This window comes from Spermophilus citellus, assembly GCF_964194105.1.
Source record: "Spermophilus citellus genome assembly, chromosome: 3".
Classification (NCBI taxonomy): domain Eukaryota; kingdom Metazoa; phylum Chordata; class Mammalia; order Rodentia; family Sciuridae; genus Spermophilus; species Spermophilus citellus.
Window position 1 is genome coordinate 6856322 of NC_138184.1, and position 20228 is coordinate 6876549.

General features: G+C 38.2%; 1 protein-coding gene across 1 annotated transcript; it reads left to right on the forward strand.

Moving 5' to 3' along the window:
- Positions 1 to 17380: 17380 nt before the first annotated feature.
- On the forward strand, positions 17381 to 18274 carry LOC308645472 (olfactory receptor 7E24-like; the record flags this gene model as incomplete). The annotated part of the gene is made up of 1 exon (XM_081287658.1): positions 17381 to 18274. One exon carries the CDS (start codon positions 17381 to 17383, stop codon positions 18272 to 18274), a length of 894 nt encoding a protein of 297 aa, XP_081143784.1.
- Positions 18275 to 20228: the final 1954 nt, after the last annotated feature.

Sequence of the window (20228 nt, forward strand, 5' to 3'; positions counted from 1 at the left end):
ATAATAATAAGTATGTTTGGGAGACAGGTTTGCAGGAGAATGGAATCAGGAAGAGTACTAACATTCAAGTTTCTTAGATAATTGTAAAATTTCTATCTAAGTTTCATCTTGAGACAAGTATTATCAAATTCTTATGCTTTAATATAGGTAGAGGGTATTATTGACAATAAGAATAGGTAATATTCAGGGAGCCTGTTCTATGTGCCAGGATGTTGTTAGACACTGGTTTCCAACTCTATTGTAAGAAAGGACCCCTGAACTTCACATGCAGATATGTTGATTAAATTGGTGTTGATCTGATGTCACATTACATGGATATACTAAAATATCCACAAGTGGATATGTAATAAATGAGACACAACCACTAGATATGCAATTGGAAAGGTAAAACATAATTTCTTATGAGAACCGAGATACATAATTATTTTCCTATATGTAAAATTTGAAAATTGCCCAGAAATGTTGACCTTATTTCCTGTACTGTCCTTTTTATGAATTGTTTTCTACAATCCCAGTGAGAACTGGCATATAGCAAACCAGAGTTGTCATCAGGTGGCTTAAGACAGAGAACTGCAATCCACATAGAAGGAATGACCAGATATCCATAAAGTGAAAATAAGATGGTTGGAAATAAGAGAGAGGTTTAGGGCCTCCCATGGTGCAAAAATCATGTAGTTTGAACTTGATGAGCCGAGATCACAAAATCCTGAAGCAGTTTTAACAGGTCAGAGGGAGAAAAAGTACAAAGTGTTGTTTTATATGCCAGATATTTTCAAGATATTGTATGAATAGGAAAAAAGCCTGTATAATATTAAACTATCCAAAAGTATTTCCTATCATTTTTAGTTTTAATATCTTTGACTTTTGCCACATTAGTAGTCAATGTTACTATTGATGATGTGCATTTAATTCAATCACATTTACTGACATTTGGATTGTGTCAAAGACAAGGATACTTGTTTCATATTACAGAATTTTTGAACAGCAAGCTTAAACTCACAGAGGAGGGAAGTGAGGAAAATCAAAGAATGATGAAACACTTTCAAGACAACTGGCTCATAACCTCCTTTCTGATTGTGGCCCCTCACCCTCAATTTATTTGTCAGAGAATGGAGCCTCAATGGTGTCTTAAATAGAATAAGTCAAAGAAGTTTGTTTTGGTACATAGACAAAAATGAGGTAAATTGCCCTGGTTCTTAATTAACTTTTATGAATATTGCTTTTTCTTAATAGAAAGGTCATTACTTATTCTCTGTTTTCCTTTAAACCATATGCTATATTTTATTATCTTCTTGAACTACTCTCTTCTGCTCCTGGGCTTCTAACTTTGCTCAGTTAGAGGGGTGAATGATGGATAGAGCTATAGTGAAAGAATGTGCAAGACTGGGTGTTGCACTACTGAGAACTATGTTGAGGGTATGTGGATCTCTAGTGTGAGCAGCTTTGTCGTGCATACTTGAACTCAAATGCACACAGAATCAGGGAGGCCTGCTGATGTATTCTTTTTCTCACTCTCATTGCTTTCTGAAAAGTTATGTGAGACATAAAGAAGTATAATATCTAACTTGCATCCCAGAATTCCACCCCATAGGTCTCTCAGTTGACCTATACCTACAACCTATCATTTTTGGACACTTCCTGTCCATGTACCTGGTCACAGTGCTTGGGAAGCTGCTCATCATCCTGGTTGTCAGCTCTGACTCCCACCTCCACACCCCCATGTACTTCTTCCTCTCCCACCTGTCCCTCACTGACTTTGGTTTCATCTCCATCATGGTCCCAAAGATGCTGGTGAACATTCAAACTCACAAGGAAGTTGTCTTGTATGTGGGCTGCCTGACGCAGATGTCTCTTTTTGCCATTTTTGGATGTATGAATTATATGCTTCTGACTCTGATGGCCTGTGACCAGTTTGTGGCCATCTGTCACTCTCTGAATTATACAGTTATAATAAACTTTCACCTCTGTGGCATAACAATTTTGATGTTTTTTTCTGAGTCTTTTGGACTCCCAGCTGCAAAATTTGATGATCTTGCAAATTACCAGCTTCATAGATGTGAAAATTTCTAGTTTCTTCTGTGATCCTTCTCAACTTTTGACTCTTTCCTGGTATGACACCATCTCTGATAACATATTCAAGTATTTTTTTTGTTACCACATATGGCTTTTCCCCCATGTCCAAGATCCTTTTCTTTTATTATAATATTATGTCCTCCATTCTGAGGATCCCATCCTTAGGAGTTAAGTACTAAGACTTCTCCATCTGTGTTTTCACCTGGCTGTGTTTGTTTATTTTATGGAACAGGCATTGACAAATACATTGGTTCAGCTGTATCACATTCTCCCAAAAAGGGTCCAGTGGCACCAGTGATGTACACTGTGGTCACTTCCATGCTAAACCCCTTCATCTACAGCCTTAGGAACAGGGACATTAATGGAGTACAGAGGATGTGCATAGCTGATATGGTCTTATCTAGAATTCTAGATAGGGCAGAAAGGTGGGAGGGAAAGGGAGGGGTCAGGGGATTAGCAAGGATGATGGAATTTGATGGACTTCATTATCCAAAGTACATGTATGAAGACACGAATTGGTGCTGACATAATTTATATACAACCAGAGATATGAAAAATTGTGCTATATATGTGTAATAAGAATTGTAATGCATTTGCTCTCATTTATTTTTAAGAAATCAATAAAAAATAAAATAATAATAATAATAATAAAGATATTGACTGCACCCCAAACAAAAAATAAATATTCAAAAAAATTTGAAAACTTGAAATTACTATTCTATGCTAAATAATTTCATATATAATAGGTTAATGATACAATTAATCAAGGCAATAAAACTACGTTACAAATGTGACTGTTACAAGATTTAAAAAAAAAGGAATCCATCTAGTCCTTGGCTTTTCTTGGTTGGTAGGCTCTTGATGGTATTTTCTATTTCATTCCTTGAACTTGATCTCTTTAAATCATGTATGACATCCTCATTCAGTTTGGGTAGGTCATATGTCTAGAAATGTTTAATGTCTTCCATATTTTCTGTTTTATTGGAATATAAATTTTCAAAATAATTTCTAATTATCTTATGTATTTCAGACATGTCGGTTTTGATATTTTCTTCTTCATCTTTTATTTTAATAATTTGAGTTTTCTCACTCTTTTTGTTAGAATGACCAGGGGTTTGTCTATTTTATTTATATTTTTCCAAGAAACATCATTTTTGTCAGTGTTTTCAATTGTTTTGATTTCATGGATTTCAGTTCTGACTTTAATTATTTCCAGTCTTCTACTGCTGTTGGTGTTGATTTCTTCTTCATCTTTTTTCCCTAGGGCTTTGAGATGTAGTTTCAGTCATTTATTTGTTGACTTTTTATGTTTTTAATGAAGGCACTCCCTACAATAAACTTTCCTCTCACTACTGCCTTCATGAAGTCCCAGAGATTGTGATGTATTGTGTCAGTGTTCTCATTTACTTGTAAGAATTTTATTTCATCCTTGATTTCTTCTACTATCCATTCATCATGCAATAGTGTATAATTTAGTCTCCATTTGTTACAGTAGCTTGTAGTTTTTATTTTATCATTGATTTCTAATTTCATTCCATTGTGGTCTGATAGAAATGTAGTATATTTGTGGTGAGCCGTTTCTGCGGACTGTGGTCGCCATTACAAGATGGCGCTGGCTCCGCTGTGGTCTGTAACAAACAACTCCTTATTTGGGAGAGTTGGCGCATGGTTTTTTAACACCCTATGAGAAAGCTCCACGTGGCAGCTTCGCATTGGGGCTTGAGATGCTTTATTAAGGCTGGGAGAGGCATCCGAGAAGGAAGAAGAAGAAATATCAAGGACCTGAATAAACGGCTGAAAGAAGATTCCTGTTGTTGCGTCTTCCTTGCGGGCAAGGGGGTCGCGACAAGTGGTGCCGAAACCCGGGAACCAGAACTTTCAGACGTCAGGGGTGGTGCACCGGATAGTCCCAGGTAAGTGGGACCCGCGACCAAAGCGGGGATAGTCCCAGTAAGTGGGATCCGCGACCAAAGCGGGGTCAGCTCCTCTACAAAGAAAGAGAGAGCCTCATATTTTATTGCAGCTGCAATGTGTACTTTCACTTTTGTTTTCTGTGTTTCTTTTGTCGTCTGTGTCTTTTGTTTTCTGTGTTTCTTTTGTTGTTGTGTCATGGGTGCCGCATCTTCAAGTCCGCTTCTCCTGGCCCTAGATGGCCTGTTACGTTCCAAGGGCCTGGAAGTGAAGCATCGTACTTTACAGAGATTTTTACAGAAGATAGATATTGCTGCACCGTGGTTTGCATTTTCGGGCAGCCTTACCATACCTAGTTGGGATAAATTAGGCAAAGATCTTGACTTTGCTTCTGAGCAGGGCATATTAGAGGGCGGGGTGATACCCCTTTGGAGAATAGTCCGTAGTTGCCTCACAGAGGACAGATGTCATGACGCACTTACTAAAGGACAGGAAGTTCTAGAACAATTACATGAGGAGAAATCAGAGACGGCAGGAAGTGAGGTATCTCGGGAGGATGGAAGTGTGCGGAGCGTGAAACAGGGGAAGAGGCGATTGTATCCAGATCTCAGTGCGCTGCGCACACCTCCATGTGAAAGTGGGTCAGAGGAAGAGGAGAATGAGGAGGAGGAGCTTGGGAGGCTGTCTCGCCAGCTAGGGAGTTTAGCTGTAGGAGAAGGGAGCAAAGATAAACAGGGGCTCAAGAAATGTGATCCTCCGGATCCACCGCCGTATGGTGGGGGTGTTTCGGGGAGAGCTTTCCATGCTCAAACATGGAAGGCTGTTCACGCTGAGATGAGTCTTGCTTATCCAGTTTTTCAGGACGATAATAGGGGAAGATTCCATGAGCCTTTAGATTTTAAAATTGTGAAGACCCTGGCGGAGTCTGTGCGCACTTATGGGGTGGATGCCGCCTTCACACTAACTCAGGTGGAGAGTCTGTCTAGATACTGTATGACTCCCTCTGATTGGGCTAGCCTTGTTCGGGCTTGTGTTTCCCCAGGTAAATATTTGGACTGGAGAACATTTGTGTTAGAGGGCGCAATAGAACAGGCCGCCCAAAACCATGCGGCGGGACATCCTCATTGGGATAAGGACATGCTTTTGGGGCAAGGTAGATTTGCTAATCAACAGACAGGATTCCCTCTTGAGGTATATGATCAAATTAATAACATTTGCATTCGGGCATGGAAGTCACTTCCAAACAGAGGAGAGGTATCTGGTAATTTGACCAAGATTATACAAGGCCCTACAGAACCCTTTTCAGACTTTGTAGCAAGGATGGTGGATGACGCTGGAAAGATTTTTGGGGATCCTGATAGAGCCATGCCCCTTGTTAAGCAATTGGTCTTTGATTCCTCCATCAAGATCATTCATTATATGGATGATGTATTATTGGCTGCTAAATCAGAGCAGACAGTTCATGAGGCCTATAAAGACCTAGTGAAGTTGTTAGCTCAATATGGACTGCATATCGCACCTGAAAAGATTCAAACAGGGGATTCTATTAAGTATTTGGGAGCAACAATTGGGTGTGACAAATTACGACCACAAAAAATCACCATACGAACTCAGGATCTCCAAACTCTAAATGATTATCAAAAACTGCTGGGAGATATTAATTGGATACGAGGATATTTACATATTTCTAATGTTATGTTACAGCCTTTGTATGCTACTCTTAGGGGTGATCCAGATCTTACTTCCCCTCGTAGCCTCACTAAAGAGGCTAGAGCGGCCCTTATGACAGTAGAAGAAGCTATACAACATGCTACTTTATGCAGGCTCCAGAGTGATAAACCTTTCCAATTATGTGTGCTTGCCACTATGCGGCAGCCTACTGTTGAGCGTGCTCAACACACCTTAAAGGAAACTTTACAAAAACAAAAGGGGGGAATAGGAGCTGAACATACTCCTAAAGAACGCCTGTCCTTAGCTCTCTTTACCATTAATTTTTTGAATTTGGATATTCACGGTCGCTCTGCGGCTGATAGACATGTGTCCCCTCAGCCCTTTGTGATTGGCTATGTTAAGTGGAAAGATGTTCTTACGGGCCAATGGAACGGCCCCGACCCCGTGCTGACATGGGCACGAGGATCTGTATGTGTTTTTTCCCAGGATCGCACGGAACCATTGTGGGTCCCTGAACGCCTGACAAGAAGAGTCTTGACGCCAGCTACTCAGCAACAAGAAATACCACAGCAACCCCGTGATGAGGATCTTCATTCTGCTGAGTGCTCTGGCTCTGGTGCTGGTGCCGATGACATGGACGACACCAATGCAGTGGTGGGCAGCGGCACGGGCTTGGCCAATGCCGATGCCGGTTCATGATTTAATGATTCCAGGAATGCCTCCCGTATCATTGGCGAATATTTGGCCGGAAATTGGTCCAGATAAAGCTATGATCATACAAGCTCTTGCAGCTTTAGAAAATGGCATCTCATCTCAAGTCTGGCTTGCGCAGATTAAACAGTAAATCTTTGACATGGTCGTTGCACCCCAAGTTTTATGAACATTGCACTGGGATCGACATGTCTTTCTTTGTTATTCTCTTAGTGTTGGAAAGCCCTTGCACTCTGCCGGCTTTACTGCCATTGCACGCAGATGGGTTTCCACACTAGTGCTTTTCTATCGCCTTAAGACCCGTGCCTTTCTTTTAGGGTGTTGCCAACTTGTTTGTCGTCGTATTTCTATACAGCCACAGTTCAGCCTCAGCCATCCCCCTTCGTCCACCATCATCACGATACAGGATGCGAGGCAAGGCACTGCACTTGAGTGATCCTTGAAGTGGACCTCAAGGAGAGCATGTCCTATTGCATGCGGGTTAGCGTCCACGCCCCGTCCCACGAAAAAAGGCGTCGGCTGATATGGCCTCAGATCTGGGGAAGGGCCCTCCTTGGGGCTGAGCCATACTATGCAGCCACTTCTGCACAGTGGGATAGGACCTCTACTCTCGCCTGTATTGTTTTTGGAAAACAAAAGGGGGAACTGTGGTGAGCCGTTTCTGCGGACTGTGGTCGCCATTACAAGATGGCGCTGGCTCCGCTGTGGTCTGTAACAAACAACTCCTTATTTGGGAGAGTTGGCGCATGGTTTTTTAACACCCTATGAGAAAGCTCCACGTGGCAGCTTCGCATTGGGGCTTGAGATGCTTTATTAAGGCTGGGAGAGGCGTCCGAGAAGAAGAAGAAGAAATATCAAGGACCTGAATAAACGGCTGAAAGAAGATTCCTGTTGTTGCGTCTTCCTTGTGGGCAAGGGGGTCGCGACAGTGATGGATAATATTATTATTCCATTAAGATGTATGAACACAGAGAGATGGACAGACTGACATTACTCTGCCTCTGGAGCCAGTCAATATACATGCCAAAGAATGTTCAAAAGATTGTTGCAATAATAAAGTGACAAACTGAATGATGTTCATTCCTGGAATTTAGTGCCATGTTATGGTTAAAGCATTTATTATAGAAGTGTGTCCTTCACAGACTAGATCCATCCACGTGCCAGTATTACTGCTGCAGATGACATAGTTGACACCTGCTGTTTGCTTTAATGCCAGATCTAGTTCATGGCTACTCATTGATTTTGATTAGAAATTGCTGACCCCACCATTCCTGCTGTTTTTGGTATTTAACATTGTAGATATCATAGTATATTATGAAAAATGGGGTTCCAGGGCGTCCTTGGTGCTATAAATGAGATGATTTATGATCAGACAAACAGTGAAGCACTGTAACAGGTCAGTATAAATGATCAAAAACAAAACAAAACAAAAAACAGTTCTTTCTTCCTTATTAGATATTTAAGGGGTGGGTGACTGTTTCCTCTTTATGTTTCACAGAGGAATGGTGGTTGTCTGGGCTGTGGTGTGGGACTAATGGAGAGTTTTAGACAAAGGTAAAAGTTTCAGTTTTGGAAAATCAAAAATTTCTGGACACGGTTGATGGTGATTTCTGCAGAACAAGTGAATGTCATTAATGTGAGTGAAGGTTTCATTTGGTATGGTCACAATGTTATATTTTTTATTTACATCTTCCCCCCATGAAAATGGACATTTGAAGAAGATATGTCTTTTTTAAAAAAGTGAAAGAAGCAAGTAGCACACACAAGCTTCCCCCTAATTAGAGTCAGGATCCAAAAAGTTTGTGGACATTATTTTGCTTTGCTTCCTCCATGAATGTTCAGAGGTCCTTAGAGATGGGGTAACGTGGACCTATTTGACTAATTAGGAGCTGTGTGCATTGAGCTTCCATGGTCCTTTAAGAGCAAGTCATCAACCTTTGACTCCAGCCTTTTCACTGATGCTTCCTGTCCAGTGGACTGCATAGGTCTGTCTCGGCCTGTGGTTGTCCCTATCAGAAGCTGCTGACACTGTATTCATATGAATGCTGTGGACATAGTCAGAGCCTTTACTGGGCACCCGTTATGGGTGGGTCTCGGGATGTGCATTTCTTGGTCATGACCAAGCAGAGAAGCAGTGTGACCCAGTAAGTGCAGACGGAGCCAGTGGATGTGGGAAGTGCTGTTGGAGGTAGTGTTCCTCATCAAGAGGACAAACATCACTTTGGGGATCCAGATGATCGGATACCAATATGCAAAGTTTCAGCTATGGGGACTGTGAAGTTTACATTTCTGTTTAAGGTGATTAAAAATTTGCTGTCCCTCCACTAGTTCTATTTCCCATAAAAATCTCACTCAAAACAGCACAAATGGGTCCTTCTGAAGTGTTTCCTAAGCTCTATGAAGGACCATGATGGTATGAACATGATGAGGGAAATGAGAGTAGCCTTAGCCTCATGAACTGGTATAGGGGGCTTCCTAGATGCAGGTGCTGAGCAATGTGTTCTACATTATTTGTTTCATTTCTTAAGCACTATTGGACTTGAGTTATGCATGTCCACTTTATTATTATTTCATAAAAATTGAAAAAGTGACTTGAAAATGTAACTTGTACTCCTTTGTTAGGTGGGAAAGAGTGCAGTCTTGTTTGTACTGGGCTGTCTGACCATGGACACAGGGCATCACAGGAGAATCCTAGCAGACCGTCCCATCAGCAAGCCCACCAGCCATTCCTCTTCCCTATCACTGCAGAAAGAGAGCCTTGCCCAAGCTGCTCTTCCTCGTGGGATTCCTGGGGATCACAGGGCAGATCAGTGGGAGTGCCTACTGCATGCACAATGGAAGAACAGTCACAGGCCATAGGAGAGGTCACAGTAGGGGAGGCTGATGATCATTCAGCACAGATCACGCTCTTGGGCCCCTCCAGAACCTCCTCGAGCTCACCACATGGTCCCTTATGGTTGAAAATAGCCCTCTCGGTCTCAAAGCAAACGTAAGATCAGGTTTGATTTCTTGTCTACTCATGATGCTGGAAATACTTTAAAAATGTGTCTGAGCCTTATTGAGACATCTGCTGGAAACATTCTGTTTTCTGGTAAATGATAAAAATATTAACTGGATCAGACTCAGAGTCTCACATTTCAAATTTGAATCTTGCCACCAGACGCATTATCTCTGAGAGGTACGGAGGGTTGTCTGTGTCTCTGAGACTCAGCATTTTCATCTGAGTTTATTTCTATTTGATAAAACTGTAGTGAGTCAGGATTAAATGGATAATAGTTTCTCTGTATGTGATTAATATGTGACATCTATAATGATAAGGCAACATAAAACTTAAATATTATTATTATTATTGTTATTACCAATGACAAACTTAATCCTCAGGCCACTCAGCTAATGCATGAAGTGATCTGAAGTTACCATTTTCCTACTTCTGTAGGGGATGTTTTATGTATGACCCTCTAGATGCATATGCTGTGTATTTGGGAAGGCTACATCCCTCTTTCATTTTGTATTTCACATAGAATGGTTTCCTTGGCACAGGGGAGGAATCAAAAACATGTCGGTTGCATATAGAAGTGACCCACCATTCTTTCCTAAAACTGGCCCAAATCAGTTTGATTCAACACACTTGGAGTTTCTGTCTGCAGTTTCATCCCTTTTAGGAATGTCCCATGGAAATAGAGGCAAGTTGACATAGTGTCTTGTTTGTGCCCATTTCATGGTGATAGAGCCCTTTATTTTATTTATGAATATCACCTGAAATAGTCAATTTTTAAAAGATCATGGCAGAGACTTTCATGGGCTTGAGTAAAGGAACGGAGGCAGGAACTTGAAGGGGTTACTTCAGGCTTCTGCCTTCAACTGGGACACACTTCTGCATTTCACATCATCAATTGCCCTTGACAATTGCTTTCCTCCAGCATTTGTATTTCCCTGATCATGGAATATTTTAGTAAAATCACAAGGATCAAAGTTTATTAAGGTCCATAGTTCCCGTAGGTGCCACACAAGTTGTAGAGATGCGCCTATTGCTCCACAAAGTAATGTGAGCAGGGATAAGTAGAGAGACTCCCACACACCTGCACACACTGTCAGGTTAGTAATGCAGGATCGAAATGCTGCTTTCTGGCTCCAACCCAGGCTACTGTCTTTTTTCCTGGAACAAAATAGAAATATTATTCCCTACACAAGACCAAACTTCTTTGTGAGTTATCATGGTGCCTAGTTAGGGTGCCACTGTATTTTAGTGACCAAAGTCATGATTAAGTGAATGTAGGTGTTAATGACTTCTTTTTATAGGGCCATGCATGTTGGTCATTCATAGCAAGATTGGACATGCATTTTAGTTGGAAATCAATTATCCTCTGCTAACCTATTATACAGAGATTTTTGTTTGTGTGATGTGAAGAAAGGCACAGGAAGTTTGAAATGATTGTCATACTAATAACTTACTGGTTAATGCTTTGCATCAGATCCAGACTGAATGAAGTAGAAGAATATACTTCACAGGGACTCATTTCAGGGTCACTAGGAATTGTGTTGCAGTCTGCTTAGATGAGATTTAAGTACTCAGGTAAGTTTTTTTTAGGGACAAGTGTTTATGGGTAGATTAATAAATACTGATGAAGAAGCTCCAACAGAAAATTGCACTTCTCCAGTTCATAAGAGTAGGTGTGTCTGGGAAACAGGTTTGCAGGAGAATGGAATTATGCAGAGATACTAAGAACTCAAATTTCTTAGGTAATTGTTCATATCTCTATCTAATGTTAGTCCTGAGACAAGTATTATCCAATTCACTTAATTAAAATAGGAAGTGCCTATTATTGACTATATAAATAGCTAGTATTCATGGAGCCTGGATATTGTTAGACAGTGGGTTTCAATTCTGGTGTAGGAAAGAACCACCACACACTTCACATGTACACATGCTGACTACAGTGGTGTTGGTCTGACAACAGGTGGATGTAATAATGAGACAAAACTACTAGATACACAATTTGAACATTTTATCTTTATATAAACATTTTATTACATAACTTTTTAAGTATATGTAAAATGAACGGAATAGTAACTCATTACTCAGATGGAACATTTGCTAGTTATATTTAATCTCTTTTGTGCTTCTCACCTGTCCCAAATCAACCCCACTTATCCCATTTTTGGTGAGTTCAGAAGTACATATATTGAATGTTATAAATCTTAACTAGAGTTTTCACCCACCCACCCACCCATAAAACCTTACTGCTTTTAAGCATAGAACATTGCAATATCACAAGAAAATTATCTGTGACCTTTCCCACGCAACTTTTTCCTCCCCCAGATGAAGTTACTTTTGAGAATTTTTAACCCTAGGTTCATTTTGCCTGAAATCATACAATATACATGGTGTTAGATCAGCTATCTCCACACACAAAATTTGTGAGATTCAAGCAGGGTGTGTACTGTCCTTTGTTTTGCTGAGAAATATTGCGTTATATGGATTCAGGACAATGTGTTTTAAAAAACATTTTGGTTATTTCTTATTTTGGACCAATAAGACTTCAGGGCCTGTGGACATATGTAAACACCTATTCTAATTATTTTAATTTCTTACTAGTATTTACATACTAATGACAGTTTGCTAGTTTCTCTGAAAATTTCAATATGCATCTTAACATACTACAATCTACTTAGAGTTAATATTGTATGACTTTAATGACTACAAAGTAGAAAACATTATAAGACTTTGTTTTCTTCTATCTTTGTATGGCTGTTGTATATTTTGTATCCACAGATTATAAACCTTGCAATACAGTGTTGTAAATTTCTCACTGAAAAATCACAGGTTTTGAAAAAAATGTATTACAGTATATTCAAAAGGATTTACATTAAGCCAGGCAATCTAATATTCTCTTTTGTTTCACCCATGGTTTTGCATTCATTGGTGACCACTATCTGCACTAGTAACCACTATGGTATCCTGCAGGTGATTTTCTGTTTTGTACAATCCCCTATATTTAATTTGTATTAGTGAATTGTAGTTATACCCTATACTGGGTTCATTTTGACATAATGACACAAGCATGGAATATAATCTGCTCTGATTCAGTCCCTAGCACTTCACTTTCTCCTTTCTTCCTCCCTCTTCCTGTTTTGTTTCCTCTATTGGTCTTTCTTCTATTTATTTACACTTTTTAAAATTAGTATTTTATAGATATACACATAGGGGAAATTCACTGTGTAATATTCACATATGTTCATATGCTAATTTGGTCAATTTCATTCCACCTTTCCTCCCATTTCCCATCCCTCCTTCCTTCCCTGACCCTCAATCCCTTTCTATACTGTGTTGATCTCTGTTTCCATGAGATTCCAATCCTCTTTTTCCCTTATTTTGATCTAATTTCCACGTATGAGAGTTTCTCCAGTATTTTTACATGAAGAGTGCTGGACTTTGTCAAATGCTTTTTCTGCACCTTATTGAGATAATGACAGATTCTTGTCCTTAACTCCATTTATGTGATGTATTAAATTTATTGATTTGCATTTGTTGAAGAAACATTGGATCCCTGGAATGAAAACCACTCAATTATGCTATACTATCTTCTTAGCGTTTTTTTTTTAATCAATAGTTTTGTTAAGAATTTTTGCATCTATGTTCATCAGGTTTATTGATCTTAGGTTTTCTTTCTGTGATATGTCTGTCTGGTTTTGATATAAGGGTGATACTGGCTTTATAGAATAAATTTAAAAATATTCCTTCTTTTTCTATATCATGGAATAATTTGAGGAGGACTGGCATTATTTCTTCTTTAAACGTCTGGTAGAACTTGGATTAATATACCTCTGTTCTTGCTCTTTTCTTTGTTGGAAGTCTTTTAATTGTTGGTTAAATTATCAGCTTGATATTTGTTTATTTAAGTTTCATATATCCTCCTATTTCTGTTTTGGACATATGTGTCTAAAAATTTTGTCAATGTCTCATGATTTTCCATGTTACTGGAGTATAAATTTCCGAATTGTTTCTAATGGTCCTCTAGATTTCAAAAGTGTCTTTGATGATATTTTCTCTTTTTTTTCACTTTAATTTTGTTGCTTTGAATCTGTCTCTTTATTTCAGTTAGTTGGTTAAAAGTTTATCTTTCCAAAGAAACAACTCAGTTGCACTGATCCTTTATATTTTTAAATTCTCATTTTTATTAATTTCAATTCTGATTTTAATTATTTCCTATCTTTTACTGATTTTGGAATTATTTGTTCTTTCTCTAGGGCCTTGAGTCATAGTGTTGGATTATTTGTTTGATACTTTTCTATTTTTTTCATATAGGAACTCAGTGCTATCAACTTTCCTCTTAGAATTATCTTCATCCTGTCCTAGAGATTTTCATATATTGTATCTTTATTCTCATTTGTTTTTAAGAATTATTTTATTTCTCCTCTGGTTTCTTTTATGGTCCATTTAAAGTTAAAAAGTATGTTATTTAATCTCCTGGTGTTAAAATGGATTTTTCATTTTATATTATCATTGATTTCTAACTCAATTCCATTATGATATGATAAAATTCAAGAAAGTGTATCCTCTTTTTATAGTTACTAAGATTTGCTTTGTTACCTATAATCCAATGTTTTAGAAATGTTTCATGTGCCACTAAGAAGAATAGGAATTCAGGTTTTGATGGATTAAATATTCTGTAGCTGTCTCTGAAGTCCATTTGATTAGTAATAATATTCAGCTCTGATCAGTCTTTACTTATGTCTGGATGACCTATCTGACAGTGAGAGAGGGGTGTTGAAATCACCCATTATTGCACTGTGGCCTGTTTAATTCTTCTTTTTGAGAAGGTGTGTTTTATGCATATGTGTACCCAGCATGAGGATTTATGTCCATTATATGTTGTTGTTAGATGAGTCCCTTTATCACTGTGAAGAGACCTTTTTCTTCTCTTCCAGTTAATTTCCTTGAAGTCTACTTTGATAGAAGAGTGACTCCTGCTTGCCCTCAGTTTTCATTTGTATGATAGATATTTTTTCATCCTTTCACCTTGGTTCTTTGGATCTCTTTTCCTGTAAAGCAAGTTTATAAGTCAAGTTTCTTATGGTCTTATATTTGATGCAATCTACCAATCTCAGTCTTTTGATTAGACAGTGTAGAGCATTTATATCAACATTATATGAGAGATGATTTTTATTTCCTGCCATTTTGGCTTATATCGAATTCTTAATTCAGACTTGATTCTCCTTAAGTTGACTATTCTTTCAGTGTGATTCATCCATATACTTGTCTTCACTTTACTTTTCATTTTTTTGGCATAAAATATATTTCATTGAGTATGGTTTGTAGTGCTGGCTTAGTGGTTATAAATTCTTTTAGCTTCTCCTTATCATGGAAGTTTTACCTTTCAGCTTCAACTCCAGATGATCATTTTGCTGGATATAGTAATATTGGTTGGTGTCCATTTTCTTTCAGATGTTATAAATACTTTTTCAAGGCCTCTTGGCATTTAGGGTCTTGGATGAGAAATCATTTGATTTCTGAATTGGCTTATCTCTAAAGGTGATGGGCCATTTTTTTCTTGAGGCCTTTAAAATTCTATCCTTCTTGTATATATATTAGGCATTTTCATCATAATGTGTTTTTTATGATCTTCTTTGGTCTTTACTGTGTGGGGTTCCATTTGCACCTTGTATTTGTATTTCTGTCTCATTCCTAAGGCTGGAAAAGTTTCTAATATTATTTCATTGATAAGACTGTATATTTCTTTATTTTGTATTTTGGAGCCTTCATCCACACCAGTAATTATTAGATTTTTTTGTGATAATGTCATCCCAGATTTCTTGAATATTCTGGTCATAATATGTTAACACATTTTCTTTATTGTTGAGTTTATTTTCAAGATTTTACAATGTATTCAAGGCCTGAGGATGTCTTTAAAGTGGTCTACTCTATTGGTGATGCTTTCCATTGAACTCTTTGTTTGATTTATTGAGTCATTTTCACAATTTCTGTTTCATTCTGTTTCAGAATCTCTATCTCTTTATTGGAATGATCATTCAGTTTTTATATTGTCTAAGTTAATTCCTACATCTTCTTTTATCTTATTGAATATTTTAAAAGTGAACTTTCTAAATTTTTATTCTCTAACATTTCCTCCACTGTGTTGTCAGAGGGAACAGGTCTTGACATGTTTTGGGTTGTTTGGGTGTTTTCTTTGGTGGCTTTTTCATACTGCTTGTATGTCTACCCATCTGCTGATCTGCTTCAACTTTTATGGAAGGGATTATTTAGTAAACTTCCTTTTTCTGAAGATCCCTGGATTGGGAAAATATCCAGGTATCGATACTTTCACTCAATGTGAGTTCCTGCTATTTCCTCTTTGATAGAAGACATTAAACCCCATTTACTACAATTACTTCAGAACCAACCTCATACTAATCAGCTTTAGGAAAAACAAGAACTGGATAATATTCTCCATTCTTCCTCTTATCCAGGTATAAAATTGCACTTATGTTCATTTTCTGGCTTCCAGGCTGCCCAGTGTTCTCCCTCTAGATCTTCTAGTACCTGCACAACAGAGCAAGTGGGCCTTCTGAGCAGAGGAGAGGGAGCATAGAGAGGGATCCTCAAAATCTCAATCTCAAAAAAGGTTTTTTGGGGGCATATTGGTTATTGAACCCAAGGGTGCTTAACTACTAAGCCACATCCCCAGCCCTTTTATATATTTTATTAGAGACAGGGTCTCACTGAATTGCTTAGGGCCTAAGTTGCTGAGGCTGAGTTTGAACTTGTGATCCTCCTGATTGAGCCTCCTTAATCACTAAGAATACAGGCAGGTACCACCACACCCGACTCTCAATCTCAAATTTAAAAAAGTCTTACAGCATCTCCACCAAGTCAGTAATTTTTATTACTGTTTAACAGATGAGGAAGTTTCCAGAAGTAATTATGTTACTGGTTGTTCTTCTCTGTTTTCTATTGTCCAATTCAATAGTGAAACCTGACATACACTAACCATCTCTTTCCTTCACAAAGCTGAAGTAAGAATTTCCATACAACTGGAGAATAGAATGAAGATTTTAAAAAAAGAATGAAGAATTGTTTTGTATAGTAGGTATTTCACTGATATTCTATGGGTTGATATAAAATATCAAAATTTATAGAAATATCAAATTTATACCAAAGAGAAATAAAATATTTTTAAATTTAAATATAAGTATCAAAATGTAATCTATTCAAAGTTTTTCTTAGGGCTTAAGATTTTAGAACTATTGACAGGTACAATGTATATAAATGCTGCATTTGTGGTGATACCATTGATTGTGTGCACTTAACAATATTTACCAAAATTTAAAGTTCATCAAAGAGAAGAATATTTATTAATTTATATAAATTTTCAAGAACAAACTTAAGGGTAGGGGAATAAAAATTCAAATGAATAATGAGATTTCTTGAAGATGATTGCCCATCATATTTTCTAATTATGATTTCTCAGTCATGATTTAGTTGTCAGAGAAATTAAAGTACCTGATACACAGTACTTTAAATATCTTAAATCAAATGAATTTATCCCAAGGTGATAGAACCAAGCAAGGCATATCAAACTGCTTCTGAATTTCCTTTTATTAATAAATAGTTTCATTAATAGTGTTTTTCTTAATAATGAAGGCCATTACTTATTCTTCATTTTTTCATAAAAGAGTATGGAATATTTTGTTGTGATCATGAACTTGTTTTTCCACTGCTCCTAGACTTCTAACATTGTTCAGACCAATGTCTCTCAAGTGGATATGGAAGAAGGGTAAATAATGAAGAATGTGAATGAAGAGTGTACAAAGACTGTGTGTTACACGCCTGAGAATCATTATTGATGCAGAGTATTCAAGTGTGAATAATTTTGTGAATACTTCCATGCAAATATGTACAGATGGAGGGGTGCTTGGTACACGTTTCTTAATTCTCACATTCTTTGATTTTTTTAAAAGGTCTTCAAGCAATATAGTAGCACAAAATCTAACACGTGTCTCAGAATTCCAACTCATGAGCCTTTCAGAGGACCCAGACCTGCAGCCCACCCTGTTTGGACTGTTCCTGTCCATGTACCTGGTCACAGTGCTTGGGAACCTGCTTATCATCCTGGCCGTCAGCTCTGACTCCCACCTCCACACCCCCATGTATTTCTTCCTCTCCAACCTGTCTTTTGTGGACATTGGTTTCATCTCGACCACAGTCCCAAAGATGCTCCTGAACATCCAAACTCACAATAGAGTCATTTCCTACGTTGGCTGCCTAACACAAATGTCTCTTTTTGGCATTTTTGTATGTATGGATGACATGCTTCTGACTGTGATGGCTTATGACCGGTTTGTGGCCATCTGTCACCCCCTGCATTATACAGTCATTATGAACCCTCGTCTCTGTGGCTTCTTAATTTTGGTATCATTTTTGCTGAGTCTTTTGGACTCTCAGCTGCACAATTTGATGATCTTACAAATTACCAGCTTCAAGGATGTGAAAATTTCCAGTTTCTTCTGTGACCCTTCTCAACTTCTGAATCTTTCCTGTTCTGACAACTTCTCTGATAACATTGTCAAGTATTTTCTTGCTGCCATATATGGCCTTTTCCCTATTTCAGGGATCTTTTTCTCTTACTATAAGATAATTGCCTCCATTCTGAGGATCCCATCCTCAGGTGGGAAGTACAAAGTTTTCTCCACCTGTGGCTCTCACCTGGCAGTTATTTGCTTATTTTATGGAACAGTTGTTGGAGTGTACTTGAGTTCAGCTGTATCACATTCTCCCAGAAAGGGTGCAGTGGCCTCAGTGATGTACACTGTGGTCACCCCCATGCTGAACCCCTTCATCTACAGCCTGAGGAACAGGGACATTAAAAATGCACTTAGGAGACTCCACAGCCGAATTTTCCACTCTTAGCAACTGTGTTGTTCAGTTGCAATATCTTGGAAAATTCAGCAAAGCTAAACGGTTTGCCCTGCTAATGTGCCTCTTCATAACATAAATAGTTTTAGTTTCTCACCATGTTTTATAGTATAATGGTTTCAGCCTATGTTAGGTATCAAGATTTCACTGCATTAAGATGACAAATTTTGGAGATGGATAGTAGTTAGTTTCACAAGAAAACAAATAACAATAAATGCCACTACACTATGCTCTTGACAATGGTGAAATTTGTAACTTCTTTTTATTTACATACCACATATTGAAAGTGTACTCACGAAGCTAATGAGTTTTAAAAATGAAATTAAATGTTGCTGGGTACTGTAGTGCATGCCTGTAATCCCAGAGGCTCAGGAGGCTGAGGCAGGAGGGTGGAGAGTTCAAAGACAGTCTCAGCAATTTAGCAAGGCCTTAAGCAACTCAGTAAGATCCTGTCTCTAAATAAAATACCAAATGAGCTGGGATGTTGCTCAGTGGGTAAGGGCCCCTGTGTTCAATCCCTAGTTAAAAAAAATAATATTAGTGTTTTATAGTTTTCATTGCAAAGGTCCTTGAATTCTTTTGAATTTACTGATTTGCAATTTATTGTTTTGAGGCTATTGTGAATGGGATAGTTTTTCTAATCTCTTTCTCAGAAGATTAGTCATTGAAATATAGAAATGTGATTGATTTATAAGAGTTGTTCTTGTATCATGTTACCTTGCTGAATTCATTTATGAGCTCTAGAAACTTTCTTTTGGAGTTTTTGGGTGTTCTAATTATAGGAACATATCATCAGTGAATAGATAATTTGAGCTCTTCTTTTCCTGTTTATATCCCTGCGGGAACAAGTGCATGGAATACTGCATACATGGCATACATTAAGGGCATCAGAGTGGTAGGCCACTTCCTTTGTGCTAGATGGATGAGCGACAGGCTGCTTACCCCACAGGCACAGTCCTGGGCATGAGGCTGTGTGTCGCAGTCCCTGTACTTGCTCCACGGCCCACTCCTTGATTGGTTGCTGCAAGCACAGTTAGCAGAAATTGCATTGGTGGGTGCCTGTAATCTGCTTAGCTACTGCCTGAGTATATATACATGGTAACTGCACAATAAAATCAGACTTGCTCCCTGCTTGGTCTCCAAAGGTCTTGATTAGCAACTATGCATCCATACTCTCCTCTCCCCTGTTCCATGGACCTCCTTGCTGGATGAGAGAGAGCCCATGCATATCCCTTTAATTTTTTTGTCATGTCTGATTGCTCTGGCAAGAGTTTCAAGGACTGTGTTAAACAGGAGTTGTGAAAGTGGGAATCCTTGTCTTGTTCTGTTTTTAGAGGAAACACTTTCAGCTTTTCTGTGTTTGGTACGATGTTGGTCATATTTTGTCATTTATGGTCTTCATGTTGAGGTAAGTTCCTTCTATCCCAAGTTATTCTAGTGTTTTAAACATGAAGGGGTCCTGAACTTTGTCAAATGCTTTTTCTGCATATATTGAGATAATCTTGTGAAAACTATAGAACACTCAAGAAATTCAGGGAGACCTGAGAAGATGAAAAGACCTACCATGTTCTTGGATAGGCAGAATTAATATAGGCAAAATGGCTGTACCACCAAAAGCACTATACAGATTCAAAATTCTATTGATATTCTTCACAGAACTAAAAAAGAACAGTTATGAAGTACATTTGGAAAAATAAGAGACCCTGAATAGTCAAAGCAATTATTAGTAAGAAAAGCAAAGCAAGAGGCATCACAATACCAGAACTCATTATGCTATAGAGCTAAAGTCACAAAAACAGTATGGTACTGGCATCACAACAGGCATGATGACCAATGGAAAAGAACAGAAGACACAGAGCCAAACCAACCAAAAACAAAACAACAACAACACAAAACAATTGTCAGACACTAGACAGATGGCTGCCAGAAATATACATTGGAGAAAAGA